General features: G+C 49.1%; 1 protein-coding gene across 4 annotated transcripts in view; it reads left to right on the top strand.

The window, feature by feature from the left end:
• USP19 (ubiquitin specific peptidase 19) overlaps positions 1–13709 on the top strand; it is a 121551-nt gene that overhangs the window by 34724 nt on the left and 73118 nt on the right. For 3 of the 4 annotated variants that reach the window (XM_085853163.1, XM_085853166.1, XM_085853164.1), the window contains 3 exons: positions 128–654; positions 794–1199; positions 13370–13523. In XM_085853163.1, the coding sequence (XP_085709289.1) occupies positions 128–654; positions 794–1199; positions 13370–13523 (1087 nt within the window). Of the gene's footprint in view, positions 1–108; positions 655–793; positions 1200–13369; positions 13524–13709 lie in introns of all 4 variants that reach the window. The other variant, XM_085853165.1, reaches the window with a different exon arrangement.

The following is a 13709-nucleotide window of genomic DNA, read 5'->3' as shown; positions in this document are numbered from 1 at the left end:
GTTTCTCATTGAATTTAATTTTAATTAATGTTTATGTGTGCTCTTCTGTGTCTGACGAAAATTTGTTGATTTGATTGTAAAAAATACATTTCATCTCCCTATTAACAGATGTGGTGTTCTTTCACAGATGATGTGGAAAGAAGCTGCAGCCCCATTGCTGATGGCTTCAATGCCGTGTGCAGTGAGAATGGTACCCTGAACACCAAGATTGTGAGCATACCCTATGAGCACTCGTGCAGAATTGCAAAAGTCCAGGAAACAGATTGCGGTCAGAGAGGAGATGGTGATTTGTGTTTTAATGGAGAGCTCATGAACGCAATAGATGGAAAGCAACAGGAGACAAATCTCTATGATCATGCAACATTGTTGGGGATGCAGGATTCCCATCTTATTTCCACATCTCATCTTCACTTCAATGACAGTGACATGCTGGGCATGCCAAAAACAGACTGGAAAAGTGAGTTTATGCCACAAAAAATGTGTACCAGCCCCAAGCCAATGTATACTGCAGACTGTTCCACCACCAACACCAGCGGCAGGACAATACGTACTTCAGAGTTGTACCACCAAGAATTTCCACCCATTCAAGGTGAAAGTCTGACCAAGATACCAGACGGCTATTCCTCCAGCCACATCCTGCCTGACCAAAGAGAGGTACTGTAATGAATCTTACACTTGATGTTTGCTTGAACTTGCTTTGTGATGAATGGTGTAACAATCCCTGTTCACATGATCTGTCTGATTTTGCAAAATATCGAGTCTCTTTGCCCCCCCCCACCCCCACCCCCAACAGGTTGTGAATGTGTCACAACTCAATGAGAGCTTTTCCACTTCCATTTCTTTAAATAGAAGTTGCAAGACTACTCCAGATAAGGGCATGGAGCAGAAGGTTGTGGTTGACAAGAATGTTGCAAAGGAGGTGGAAATGGAAAACAGTCTTGCACAGGTGGACAGTTGTGTCACACAGGAAGTGAATTTAAAGAAGGGTGTCATGGCAGTGGGGGTCGATGAGAAGAAGGGTATCGTGGCGGAGGGGGTGAATGTGAAGGGTGTTGTGGTGAATGAGAAGAAGGGTATCGCGGCGGAGGGGGTGAATGTGAAGAAGAGTGTCAATGAGGAGCCACATGCGGAGAAGACAATTGCAAAGGTGGTGGAAAATGAAGAACAAGCTGAAGCCAATCAAGAGAGCCTGGTCGGAGGTGAGGTTTTCTTTCATTTTTATAGATACAGCAATAAAATCTTTCTTGGTGTTGTCTTTTTCTCTAATGCATGTCACAGTGGTTAGTCATTCTGTTTTCATCATCGTATGTGTTCTCCACAGTTGAGAAACAGAAAAGGGATCCTCCCCCACCCCCAGGTCAGGTATGGGAGCATGTGCCAGAACAGCGCGTCGCTGCGTCCACTTTCCGCCGGTACTCCAGGGGCCTCCGTCTGGCCATCCCCCAGGCAGATGCCAGGCCCATCCCCATCTCCTTGAGATGATGGTCAACCTGCTGCAACCATGAGGCACGTGGTCGGCCCACTGGCCTCCTCCACTCATGAGACTCCCTCGCTGAGAGAATCTGGTGAGCAGGATCAGCGTCAGGAAAACGAGCCACATGTCCATACAGCCGCAGCTGACGCTCACGGACTATGCAGGTAACAAATCTCATCCGAGTCTCTCTCAGCAACCGCTCATTGGACACAAAATCCGACCAGCGATAGCCAAGGATTCTCCGAAGAGACCTGGTACCAAAGGAATTAAGTCTCCGTCTCAGATCCTTGGTCAAAGTCCAAGTCTCGCACCCATAGAGCAAGACTGGAAGTACCAAGGACCTGAAGACTCGGACTTTCGTCCTCCCGCACAGGTACCGGCAGCGCCACATCCCATGATCCAGTGAATCCATGACTCCCCAGGCCCGACCCAGACGTCTATTGACCTCCGGCTCACAACCTGCGGAGACATGAATATCACTGCCAAGGTAAGTGAATCTATCCACGACCTCAACATCCTCACCACAAACAGACACAGACAGGACAGCAGCATCCAAGATGTCACCGAAAGCCTGGATCTTTGTTTTGACCCAAGAAATCCGTAATCCCAACGGCTCCGACTCCTCATTCAGCACCTCGAGGGCCCCCAAGAGGATGTCTAAAGTCTCCGCAAAGATGACTGCATCATCTGCAAAATCAAGGTCCGAGATCTTGACATTGCCAAACGATGCACCGCAACTTGATCTCTCCGACATCCTCCCAAAAATCCAGTCCATACAAGTGCTGAAAAGTGTGGGGGCAAGTACACATCCCTGACGAACTCCAGTAACAACTGGAAATAAGTCAGAGGCGGTACCACCACACTTCACAGCACTCTCAGTACCAGAGTAGAGTTCAGACATCAGATCGATCAGTTTCGGTGGCACCCCACGAAGACCAAGAATCCTCCAGAGGACATCCCGATTCACTGAATCGAACGCTTTACAGAGATCAACATAGGCTGCAAGCAGCCCCTGCCGAAACTCTCGTCTGCGTTCAGTGAGGACACGAAGAGCAAGGATACGGTCAATCGTTGACCTCTTTGGTGTAAAGCCTGACTGCTCTGGACGCTGGTGCTCAAGCAGATGGTGGCGAACCCTATCAAGAATTATCCGAGCAAAGACCTTGCCCGGCACTGAGAGCAGCGTCACCCCTCGGTAGTTGTTGCAGTCTTGGCGATCACCCTTCCCTTTCCAGAGAGGGACAACAAGGCCCCTCTTCCAGTCAGTTGGGATGATGCCTGTGTTCCAGGCAGAGCACAAAACTGCATGCAACGACGCGAGTGCAGCATTTCCACCAGCCTTGAGAAGTTCAGCATGGATGCCACAGATCCCTGGAGCTTTGCCCCGTTTCAACTGGTTCACCGCAGCCCGTGTTTCCACAAGCGATGGTGGACCACAGTTGATTCGAGGGTCAGCAACAGGGATTGTAACACCCTTGACGTCCAACTCGACAGCTGGGGGATCAGCCTGGTACAACCGCTCAAAGTAACCGACCCAGCGGGCCTTCACTTCAGACTCCTCTGTCAAGAGCCTACCACTCTCTGCTCGAACTGCAGTGCTCCGAGGGATGGGCTTGGATGAACGTAATGCGCGAATTCCCCTGTAAGCGGGACGAGAATCACCTGTCCACAGGTGATGCTCTACCCCCTCACAGATTCCTCGCACATAGGCCTCCTTGTCCACCCTCAGTGCACGTACAGTTTTACGCCTCAGCTCCCTGAACAGCTCAGCTCTGCCATTCAGCCTGGCCCTGCGACTCTGGTCAATGGTATCCAGTGTCCCTTGAGAGACAAAATTCTTCTTTGCCCTGCGGTGAACTCCAAGGCATCCACCGGCAACATCAAGGACGGTGGTCTTGAAGGTGCTCCACAACTCTTCAGGACCCCCAAAGCACCCAGACCCCCCAAGTGTCCACTCAGCCTGTTCGCAAACTCCTCAGCTACTCTCTCATCCCTGAGCTTGGCAACATCCAGCCTAGGCTGGGATGGTACCATTCTCCAGGATTTAAGGTGCAGCTTTAGAGTTGCTACAACAAGCCTGTGGTCAGTATTGAGGAACTGAGCACTCCGGTAGACCCTGCAGTTCTGGATCATCCTCCAACGACCGTCAATGAGGACATGGTCAATCTCCTTTGCCACACCGCCAGCGTTGGAATACCAAGTCCAGCGATGAGCTTGCGGGCGCTGAAACCATGAACCAGCCACCCTAAGTCCATGACTTCTTGCAAAGTCAAGGAACTTAGTGCTATTCTGGTTCATAGTTCCTGACCCATGGGGACCAACACACACCTCATAACCATCCCTATCAGTTCCAGTCGATGCATTGAAATCCCCCAAGACTAGAAGTGTATCTCGTCTGGGGCACTGATCAACCACAGACTCGAGTGTGGCGTAGAATGCATCCTTCACGGTAAGATCACTCGCCTCAGTCGGAGCATAAATAGAGACCAGGGAAATGACACCTAAAGAGTGACGAATCCTTAATCTCATAATACGCTCGTTGACCGGTGTTACCTCAATTATCATTGGGGTCAGCTTATTGGACACAGCTACAGCAACTCCTTGGGTATGGTAACCATCAGAGCGACCAGACCAATAGTAGGTGTAACCACCCACCATTATCTCGCCGCAATCCGGTCTCCGAACCTCAGAGAGAGCTGCAATCCCGATGTCCAAACGCTTGAGCTCAGATGATAACAGAGACAGGTGATCATCCTCTCTTAGGGATAGGACATTCCAGGCACCCACCCGAAGGGACCGCCTCAGGTTAACCCAAGGAGACCGCCGTCTGGTGGACGACACCTCAGCACCACTCCGACACACTCTCCCGCAATCTGACCCAGGGATGTTACCCCGTGGTTTCCCTCCTATCAAAGATTGGGGGTCCCGAAGGCTTTGCCCCAATCCCATCATCCGGTGAGCTGCCCTGCGAAGGGAAGCTGCACAGGAGGTACTCCCACGGAGTGGGTTTTCAGATTTTTTTGCGTTTTTGCGTTTTGCGGAATGAAGCGTTTTACGGTGGCTGGAGTGCAAATCCTGCCACCAACCTCCTAATAAGAAGTAACCCAACTGCAGGAGGACGTCCGCAGACACAGTTGGGCACTAGATATGGATGGCCGTTGGCTCACAAGGAGCTCCTCCGCCCTTTGACAGGTTTTGTTTTTAATCCTGCTGGGTGTCCATATCCAAACACCCTCCTCACCAGAAAACCTGGTGGGGGAGACGGTTTAGTCGCCGACAACCCGACCATGGAACAGGTTTGTACAGGTTTACATGGTACCTGTAGCAGGTCACAGATCGAACCTGACCTGACAATACCTGACCCACCCCCATTCACTTTGAATTGAAGTATCAAGTGTAAAACCGAGTGTGCAGCACAAATGTTTCTTTGAAATACTTTTGGTCTAAAATGCATAAAATACCATCATCAACATTTGGTTGAGATCCATAAACTATACCAAGGAAGGAGCGATCTCATGATAGAGAGAGATTCCTGTTGGCCTATTGAGTTCACATTGATTTGGTGTAAATGGTACAGGAAGGTTGAATTAATTGCATTACAACTAGTTGAATGCGGTTTTATTTGGTTGCAGGTTTTTGCAACAAATATACAAGTAAGAAAAATGGAGGAAATTTTTAAAGATTGGTTACTTTTTACAGTTTGGATTCATTGCTTATTAACTTGAATGCACATCATCGATTGCAAATCCATTTGTTGCTTTTTGGTTCTCATCTTGTCCATATTTCATTACCATGCCTATTCCAAGCTGTTCTGTTTAGGATCACTATGCACCTTTTGCATCACTCTTGTTCGGTTGAAAGTCGAGGGAATTGTGTCCTGGCTTTCACGAATCGCTCCGAATTGGTTACATCCTGTCATATTGCGACCTTCCCCCATCTTAAAGTTGGCCTGAAGGTTGCCACACAAATCCGTCACTTTTAAAATCAAATATGGCAGATAAACAAAAGCAAACATGTCCTGTGGCATTGGGGAAAATGTCTGGGCCTGTACCTCTTGGTTGACATGAACTACATTCACGTCGACTTGATATGAAACATTTTGCAGAGGTGTGTGTGTGTGTGTGTGTGTGTGCGCGTGTGTGTGTGTGTGTGTGTGTGTGTGTGTGTGTGTGTGCGCGTGTGTGTGTGTGTACAGGGTGTCCCAAAAGTCTGGATACGTAGGCAAAAATTTATTTTAAAGTTTTATTACAGTAAGTGCTCAAATTGACAACGTTGGTCTGCGCGACACTTCGCGACCCTTGTTCGCGACACTTGTTCGCGACACACTTCGCAACTTCGCGACGCTGAATACAACAATGTTGAACATTTCTGAACCTAAAACGTTTTAAAAACACTTTGACAGTGGCATGTGTTATTGGATGCTTATCAGGATGCTTTCCATTGAATTTGGCAGCAACTCCTCTCTGTGAAGAATCCTGTCTTGTGTACATGAGAATGAGTTCAATTTGATCTTCTATTGTTGGTTTCAAAGCCATCTTGGATCTGAAAGAAAAAGAAAAATATCAAATTGTATATTAGGAAAAATGCCTACAGATCCAGACTTTTGGGACACCCTGTATATATGTATATACATGTATATGTATATGTATGTGTGTATGTGTGTATATGTATATGTATATATATATATATATATGTATATGTATATGTATATGTATATATATATATATATGTATATGTATGTGTATATGTATATGTATATGTATATATATATATATATGTATATATATATATATATATATATATATATATATATATATATATATATATGTATATATATATATATATATATATATATATATATGTATATATATATATATATATATATATATATATATATATATATATGTATATATATATATATATGTATATATATATATATATATATGTATATATGTGTATATATATATATATATATATATATATATATATATATATATATATATATATATATATATTGTTGCGAATTCGCGCCCGCCGCCGTGCGAGCGGCCACGTAACTCGAATCGCGGCACGTCGCCCACCGGACGGACAATTCCGTCGTGACCCTCTCGGACTAACGCCGGGAACTAGTCACGGGTGGGCCTTTCGGCCTCACCACGATCGTGCCAATCGGCCCCCCCGCGTGGGATAGGGTTGCTCGCCAAATTCGACCTACCTAAGTACCCACACGGAGGGTAGACTGGGCGATCGCACCTCGCCGCAGGTCGACTTCGGACACGGGCCACTTTAAGTGACCCGTTCCGTACTATCGAGATAACCGAGCGGTGTTATCGTCAACCTCGATGGTTCCGATTAATTATTGGGCGTATTTAGCCCACGACCAACCCTTTACATGAAGTAAGATGGAGATTCAATTAAAGAAAAGACGAAGCGAAACGGGAAAAACAGTTCAACATAATTCACATTCATTTCGCGGCACACATATACAATTACAACAATTATGCACCAAAAGCAAATGTAAAAGAAAGAAACAACGTTTATGCACCAAAAGCAAATGTAAAAGAAACACAACAATTATGTACCAAAAGAAACACAATGCAGAGATACTACCGACTACACGGCAACACTTACACAGTTTTACTTTACAGACGGCGCCGACAACACATATACTCAAAATCAAAAGAAAAGGGCCACCCTCGAATACAAGGGGGCAGACGTGGTCTGTGGGCGCGAGACCGCGTAGGGCCTACCCGTCTTGTGATGAGCCGCAAAATGGCGGCGGCGCCCCGACTCCGCGCTCCTCCGCGGGCCTCGCTGGCACTGCCTGGAATGGGGTGGGAACGGGGCCCCCCTTTTCGCACTATCTCAGCGCGGGGGGGGGGAAACAGGGGGGTTGTTGATGCTCTGGGGAAAGAAGATAGCTGGCTTGCTTGGGTCTCGCGACGAGCGACTCCACTGCGCCCTCGACCGCGTTCCCGGCTTCTCCTCTCTGCAGCTCCCCGACAGACTCTGAACCCCGACAGACCGACTCTCCTCCAGACCCGTCTTGACTGCTGCTGCCACACTTCGCCGCCGCCACAACGCGCCCGAGCCTGAAACAAAAACTCTCTACTCCAACTCGAGCCCGAAACAGAAACTCTTCTCCAACTCGAGCCCGAAACAGAAACTCTTCTCTCACTCGAGCCCGAAACAGAAACTCTTCTCTCACTCGATTCGCCCCGCGCTCGGCGCTTTATAGTCGGCAGGAGAAACCATATGCAGATTTTCGGATCAGGATCGGCTCGGGGGCGGAGCCACGCTCGCCCATTGGACGGAGGAAAAGTGGGCGTGAATCATTCCTGATCCTCGAATTTGCATATATCGATTCTACTCCGACGCGCCTGGAGGAGGGGCCAAATCGCCCCGCGCTCGCTGATAGGACGGAACAGAAGTGGGCGTGAATCATTCTTGATCCGACTTCTCGGAAAGGCCGCTTTTTGCACCCACTGCTCGGCGCGCGGCCTGTACGAGTTCAGGATCGGTGCCCACAAGCGGTGCGGGAAAGGCCGCAGAAGGAGAGGTGAAGGTGGTGGAGGGTTTATTGTGGCGGTGATGGCCATGGCGACGCTTGGAATGGCGGTGATGCGATGGTTGCGAGAGCGAGTTGTGACGGTAAAGGTCGTGGCTGTTGGCGTTGTTGTGAAGCGGCGTTGCGGTTGGTGGTTGTGTGATGGCGGTTGAGACGTGGTTGGCTCAAAATAAAGATAGAACAGAAAAACGGCTATCTTAAAGGGTCGCAGCCCGAATGAATGACATTTATTCCCTCTAAACAACGGGTTTGGGCTAACTACACATATACTTACAGAGATATCTCACCTACGGGACCTGAATGGTGGTTTGCGAATTTCCTCAACCACAACAATATATATATATATATATATATATATATATATATATATATATATATATATATATATATATATATATATATATATATATATATTTGTATATACAGTAAAAGCTCGTTACTATGCCACCTCGCTTCTATGCCACTCTCGCTATTATACCACTTTTGCTCGGTCCCGACAAAATTCAATACAAAATAAATTTACTATGCCACCCCCTAATCTCGCTACCATGCCACTACTGTGTGACTGTTAAAAGGCACGAGTCGTGAAAAAGTCTGTATTACGCAGTGCTCGATTATCACACTCACGTCCAAAGGCGAAGCGACGAATTACAGTCCAGCTGCGCACAACATAACTCAATACGTACGCGCATAGTCAGACTGTGTCAAAACACGCGATTCTTCTCCCCCGATGCCAGCCACAACAAGCCAATCACAACACGCACAACGAGACACAAAAAGCGCGAGCACACACACAGACACGCAGGCACACGTACAACAGTGACATCATTTTTTTTCAAATTCAGCCCATAATGTCAGCTCAGAAACGCAAGTGAACCGACTTTACGCTGAAGGAGAAGAAGGAGATCATCGATGCCGCGAAGAAGGAGCTGAATCAGTCCAAGTTGGCCAGGGAGATTAGCAAGAAATGGAGCGTCAAAGTTAAGAGAACCACCGTGAAGGGCATTCTCAGCAAGAAGGATGCAATCGAGGCTGCAATCAAAGCTGGATTTCCATCGAAGCGCATGAAGTTGACGCAGGCTCATGACCCGAAGCTTGATGAGGGAGTGCTCATGTGGCTGAAGCAATCAAGAGGACAGAATGTGCCTGTCAGCGGCGATCTGATCAAGGAGAAGGCGATGAAACTGGCCGAGCTGATGCACAATACCAGACTTCATGGCGAGCGATGGTTGGTTGGGCAATTTCAAGAAGCGCCACGGCATCACGTTCAAGACAGTGCAGGGCGAAGCTGGAGCGGTGAATTCGCAATCCCTTCTTGAGTGGCAACAACAGGTTCTCCGGCCCTTACTCGGGCAGTTCTCTGCAGACGACGTCTTCAACCCGGACGAGACTGGACTCTTCTGGCAGCTGCTTCCGAACAAGACCATGGCTTTCAGGGGAGAGCGGTGTACTGGAGGAAAGAAAAGCAAGCAAAGGATCACTCTTCTGGTTGGGGCAAACATGAGCGGCAGCGAGAAGTTCCCTCTTCTGGTGATTGGCAATTCCAAGAAACCCCGTGCCTTCAAGAACAAAGAGATCCCGGTCAAGTACAAGGCGAACTCGAAGGCGTGGATGACGGCGGAGCTTTTCAAGGAGATGTTGCGTGCGTGGGACGGACGACTCGGCCAGCAGGGACGCAGAGTGCTGGTCTGTCTCGATAACTTCTCTGGCCACCCTCCCGAGCTCGAGCTGAACAACATCCAACTGGTCTTCTTCCCACCCAACACGACAGCCAATTCGCAACCAATGGATCAGGGAATCATAGAGAACCTCAAGCGCCACTACAAGAAGCTCCTGCTATGCCGCCGGCTTGAGGCCATAGACGAGGGAAAGGAGTTCAAGTTCACATTGCTCGACGCTCTACACGTCGCTCGGCGTGCTTGGGAGCAGCTCGGCAAGTCGACTATCAGGAACTGTTTCGCGAAGGCCAAGTTCATCGAAGAGGAGATCCAAACTGAGCCACAGGATGCGGAGCTGCCCGACATCTGGGAAGCTCTGCCTGCCGAGGAAAAGATGCACGAGAACGAGGAGATCGAGCTGTCTGACTTTCTCGAAGCCGACGAGCGCCTTGCGACTGGCGGGTATTTCACGCTGGAGGAGATTGCGGAGGAGATTCTGTGCAGTGAGGAGCCGGTGGAAAGCGAAGATGACGAGGTAACTGTCGAGGAGGAAATCGTTCCGTTTGAGGAAGCCCAGCGCGCTTGTAGCACCGTCCGGAAGTTCATGCAGCAGAGAAGCAGGAAGCCCGGTGTGATGCAAGCGTGCGATCGGCTAGACAACGAGATGCACGAGATCCGCCGAAAAAAGATGCGCCAGCCGACGATTCTTGTAAGCTTTGTGTGCCGTGAATTTCTCGCCATGCCATATGTTAGTGTGTGAACTCTGTAAGTGTGTGTATGTTCTCCGTTCGCTTAGCTTATACAACAGTCGTGCCTTTTACTTGCTGGAATAAATTTTGTCTAAAGATTAACTACAGATGGGTAACTTGAGAAAATAAGGCCGTTTTTACAAAATCTCGTTACTATGCCACTCTCGCTACTATGCCACTTTTGCTCGGTCCCGACGGGTGGCATAGTAACGAGCTTTGACTGTATATTGTTGTGGTTCTCGGAACCACACGCATCCAACATATAGTGGTCTCAAGAGAGTTATTCCATTAATATACGTGTAGATAGTCCCTTCCCTTTTGTCTAGCGGGACAACAGGTGCGTGCGTTGTGAGGATCTCACAACTCGGGTTGCTTACATCATTTCTCCGTCCTTTCATTCCTACTCTTCTTTTCTGATTATTCCTGAGGTAAATCTGAGCTGCATGCACATGTGCCCTTTGCTGTGAGCTGGGTACTCAGCAAAGGCCAAGCAGGAATTACACCCCCACTCCTCCGGAGAAAACACAGCCTGCCAAACGCACACGCAGCGGTAATTTCCACTCAATGGACAGGAAACACTCAGCATGACGCCCACGCTGCACGTAACTTGTACCGAGGCCGATAATATAAAGGCAACCCCACGCCACGTTGCGCGGGATGCGAGTGTGCAAGGCGCAAGCGGCACGTTCCTTTCAACCCATTTCTGGACTAATTATATTAATCGGGTTTCGCCCCGTGCACACAATAGCAGAATCGGGCGAGCGCTGGCCACATGCGTAATGGCGGATCGGAACGGAAGACGTTGTACGGAATGGGTTCTCAAAGGCAGACCCGTGCGCCGCTCGCGACTGTTATCATACAGAGCAGGGCACGAATGTACCGCTCGCGACACTTTGTTATCATACAGAGCCGGGCACGAATGGACACATCTTGCTGTCTGTGCATAGGCTCGCCATAACATCTTGCCTTCTCACCTCCATCACCAGCAAAGCTGCAATCGGGCGGGGGCATGTTGTACAGCATGGGCGGGGGGCATGGGCCACGTTGGCGCACATGGAGCGGGCGCGTTGGCCAGCACTGGTCGGGGGCGCCCGAGCGGGCGTGTGAGACCGGCGCTGCCCTCGGCCGGTCATCAGGGCACGGCCCGGGGGTTTGTGCAAGGCGATTCATGGCGCAGAGTTCGGTGTGGGCGATTCGTATCATGTCGTGAGGTCGGAACGCGACATCCTTGCGGCGTCGGGTCATCTTGTCAGAAATGGAATGTTGCAGTTTCCGGCCATCATGGCCGGGCCTCGCAGGAGGTCGGGGCCAATCGGAGCGCCCGGTTCGGGTGACTTCACCGAGTTTCGGGATGGCCCCCCGCCCCACGTCGCGGGGCCTATAAAGGTTCAAGCGGATCCTTCTTTCTCTCTCTGCTGCCCTGCCTCGCCTTTCGCTCAACCTGGACCTCAACTCCGCCTGCTGTCATCACTGGGCTCCTCTTCTTCTCTGCCCATACGACGCTGACTCCACCCTCCCAACTCAAGCCCCTCCTTCACACCCAAGGTCTCAACGCGAGCTGCCCGAAGCGAGAGACGATGCGCCAGCTGTACTGCACCATGGAGCACTCCCCCCAAACGTATTGGTGGTGCATTCGGGTACCACGTATCAGTTATACAAAGGTACCGAGAGACCATAGCCTCAACTCCTCTCCTTTCTTGCCTCTATCCCTCTTCATCGGGTTGTGTGTGTGTGTGTGTGTGTGTGTGTGTGTGTGTGTGTGTGTGTGTGTGTGTGTGTGTGTGTGTGTGTGTGTGTGTGTGTGTGTCCTGGCGCCTGTCCATGTAAGTAAGCCTGCAGAAGATCGTTATTATTTTCGGGTTAAGTCTGTTCTGTGTCCGCTTCTGTGTTGCTTGATTATTGCTGCACCACACCTCTCTCTCTCCCCTGTCTCTGCACAACACACTCCAATAAATCTTGATCGTACCAGATACCTTTCCTCGCCCATTGTAAATAAATTATTATTAGAAATGTTCCTTGCTTGTTTTTGTCTTTTTTTTCCATTGATCCAGCATGGACCGAATCCTACCTTAGCCGGGACTTTATTCCCAACAATCCGTTCCTTTTAGCCAGTACGTCCTTGGCAGTGTCGCTCGGCTGCATCCGATCCGGTAAAGTGATCCGGTTAGGATAAGGCGTACCGAGGGCGTGTTCCCCGGTAATGAAATCACGTGATTATTTTTAGGTAACCGGATTAACTAGACGGAGGACCCTAAGTCACGTGGTTGAGTTATTGGTGTCCACGGTCGGTTAAGTGACCCGCCGCGTCATCGAATTATCCATGTGCGACGGCCTACAATTCCAGGGAGTCTGGTGGGAGCTGAGATGGCTCCCCCCCAAGTGGTATTCTCACCCGACCCCCAGCCTGCAACAGTTTGGTGTCGGGAGTGGTACGGACCCCTAAACATTTACGGGATTTGAACCCTCAATAATTTGGTATCTGGACGGCATTCGAGCCAGGGGTGTGCTTAGCAACCCCACCCCCCTCCCCCCAAAATTAAGAGCAGGATTCAAATCTTAGTTAATCATCGGTACGGACCATGGTGGACCAAGATGAGCTGGTTCAGGTGGGTTGTGAAACGATGTTAGAGGAATCCATGGCTCAGGACAACACCTTTCAGGGAGATCATTCCCTGCAGCCATACCCAGAAGTAACAATGGGGGCAACTGCGACAGCATGATACGATGAGGGGACAGTGACTTTTTCCAGGAAATACGGTGGTGAAAAATGAAACACTTGGTGACAAACCCTGCAAAAACATTTGTGAGCAACGGTCTTAATGCTGCATGGTGATCAGCCTATACCTTATTATGTAGTTTACTTGTCGTGCTCAGTGTGTGTGATATTTAACATGTATCACTGTTTTTTGCTGTTCCGCAGATGTATGCGTGCGAGCTGTTCCGTGCATGAAGCACAACTGGTATGAGGGAGCTGTTGACATGGTGAATGTGGATGTTTATGTGCGGAATATTGACACCACTGTGACCACCGCCATATTTCGGGAGGCTGACTTCACATTGGTCTTCAGAACAAGGTAACTATTTTCCTGATGTTTTATTTTTTCATCTCAAAATTATTTGTCTCCATTATTTGACCGTTATGATTTTGATATCTAAAATGCTGGGAAGCGGTTGTGGAATTTTGTTCTCTTAACCGACTCGGCGTAAATACTATCACTCAATTTGCAATACACAAATAATCCAGTCCACAAGGATAAGTA

This window comes from Eptatretus burgeri, chromosome 13, assembly GCF_056783735.1.
Source record: "Eptatretus burgeri isolate ZD-2024b chromosome 13, Ebu_testis_v1, whole genome shotgun sequence".
Classification (NCBI taxonomy): Eukaryota; Metazoa; Chordata; class Myxini; order Myxiniformes; family Myxinidae; genus Eptatretus; species Eptatretus burgeri.
The sequence above is the reverse complement of the archived record's forward strand: the minus strand, read 5'-3'. Positions and strand labels throughout refer to the sequence as shown.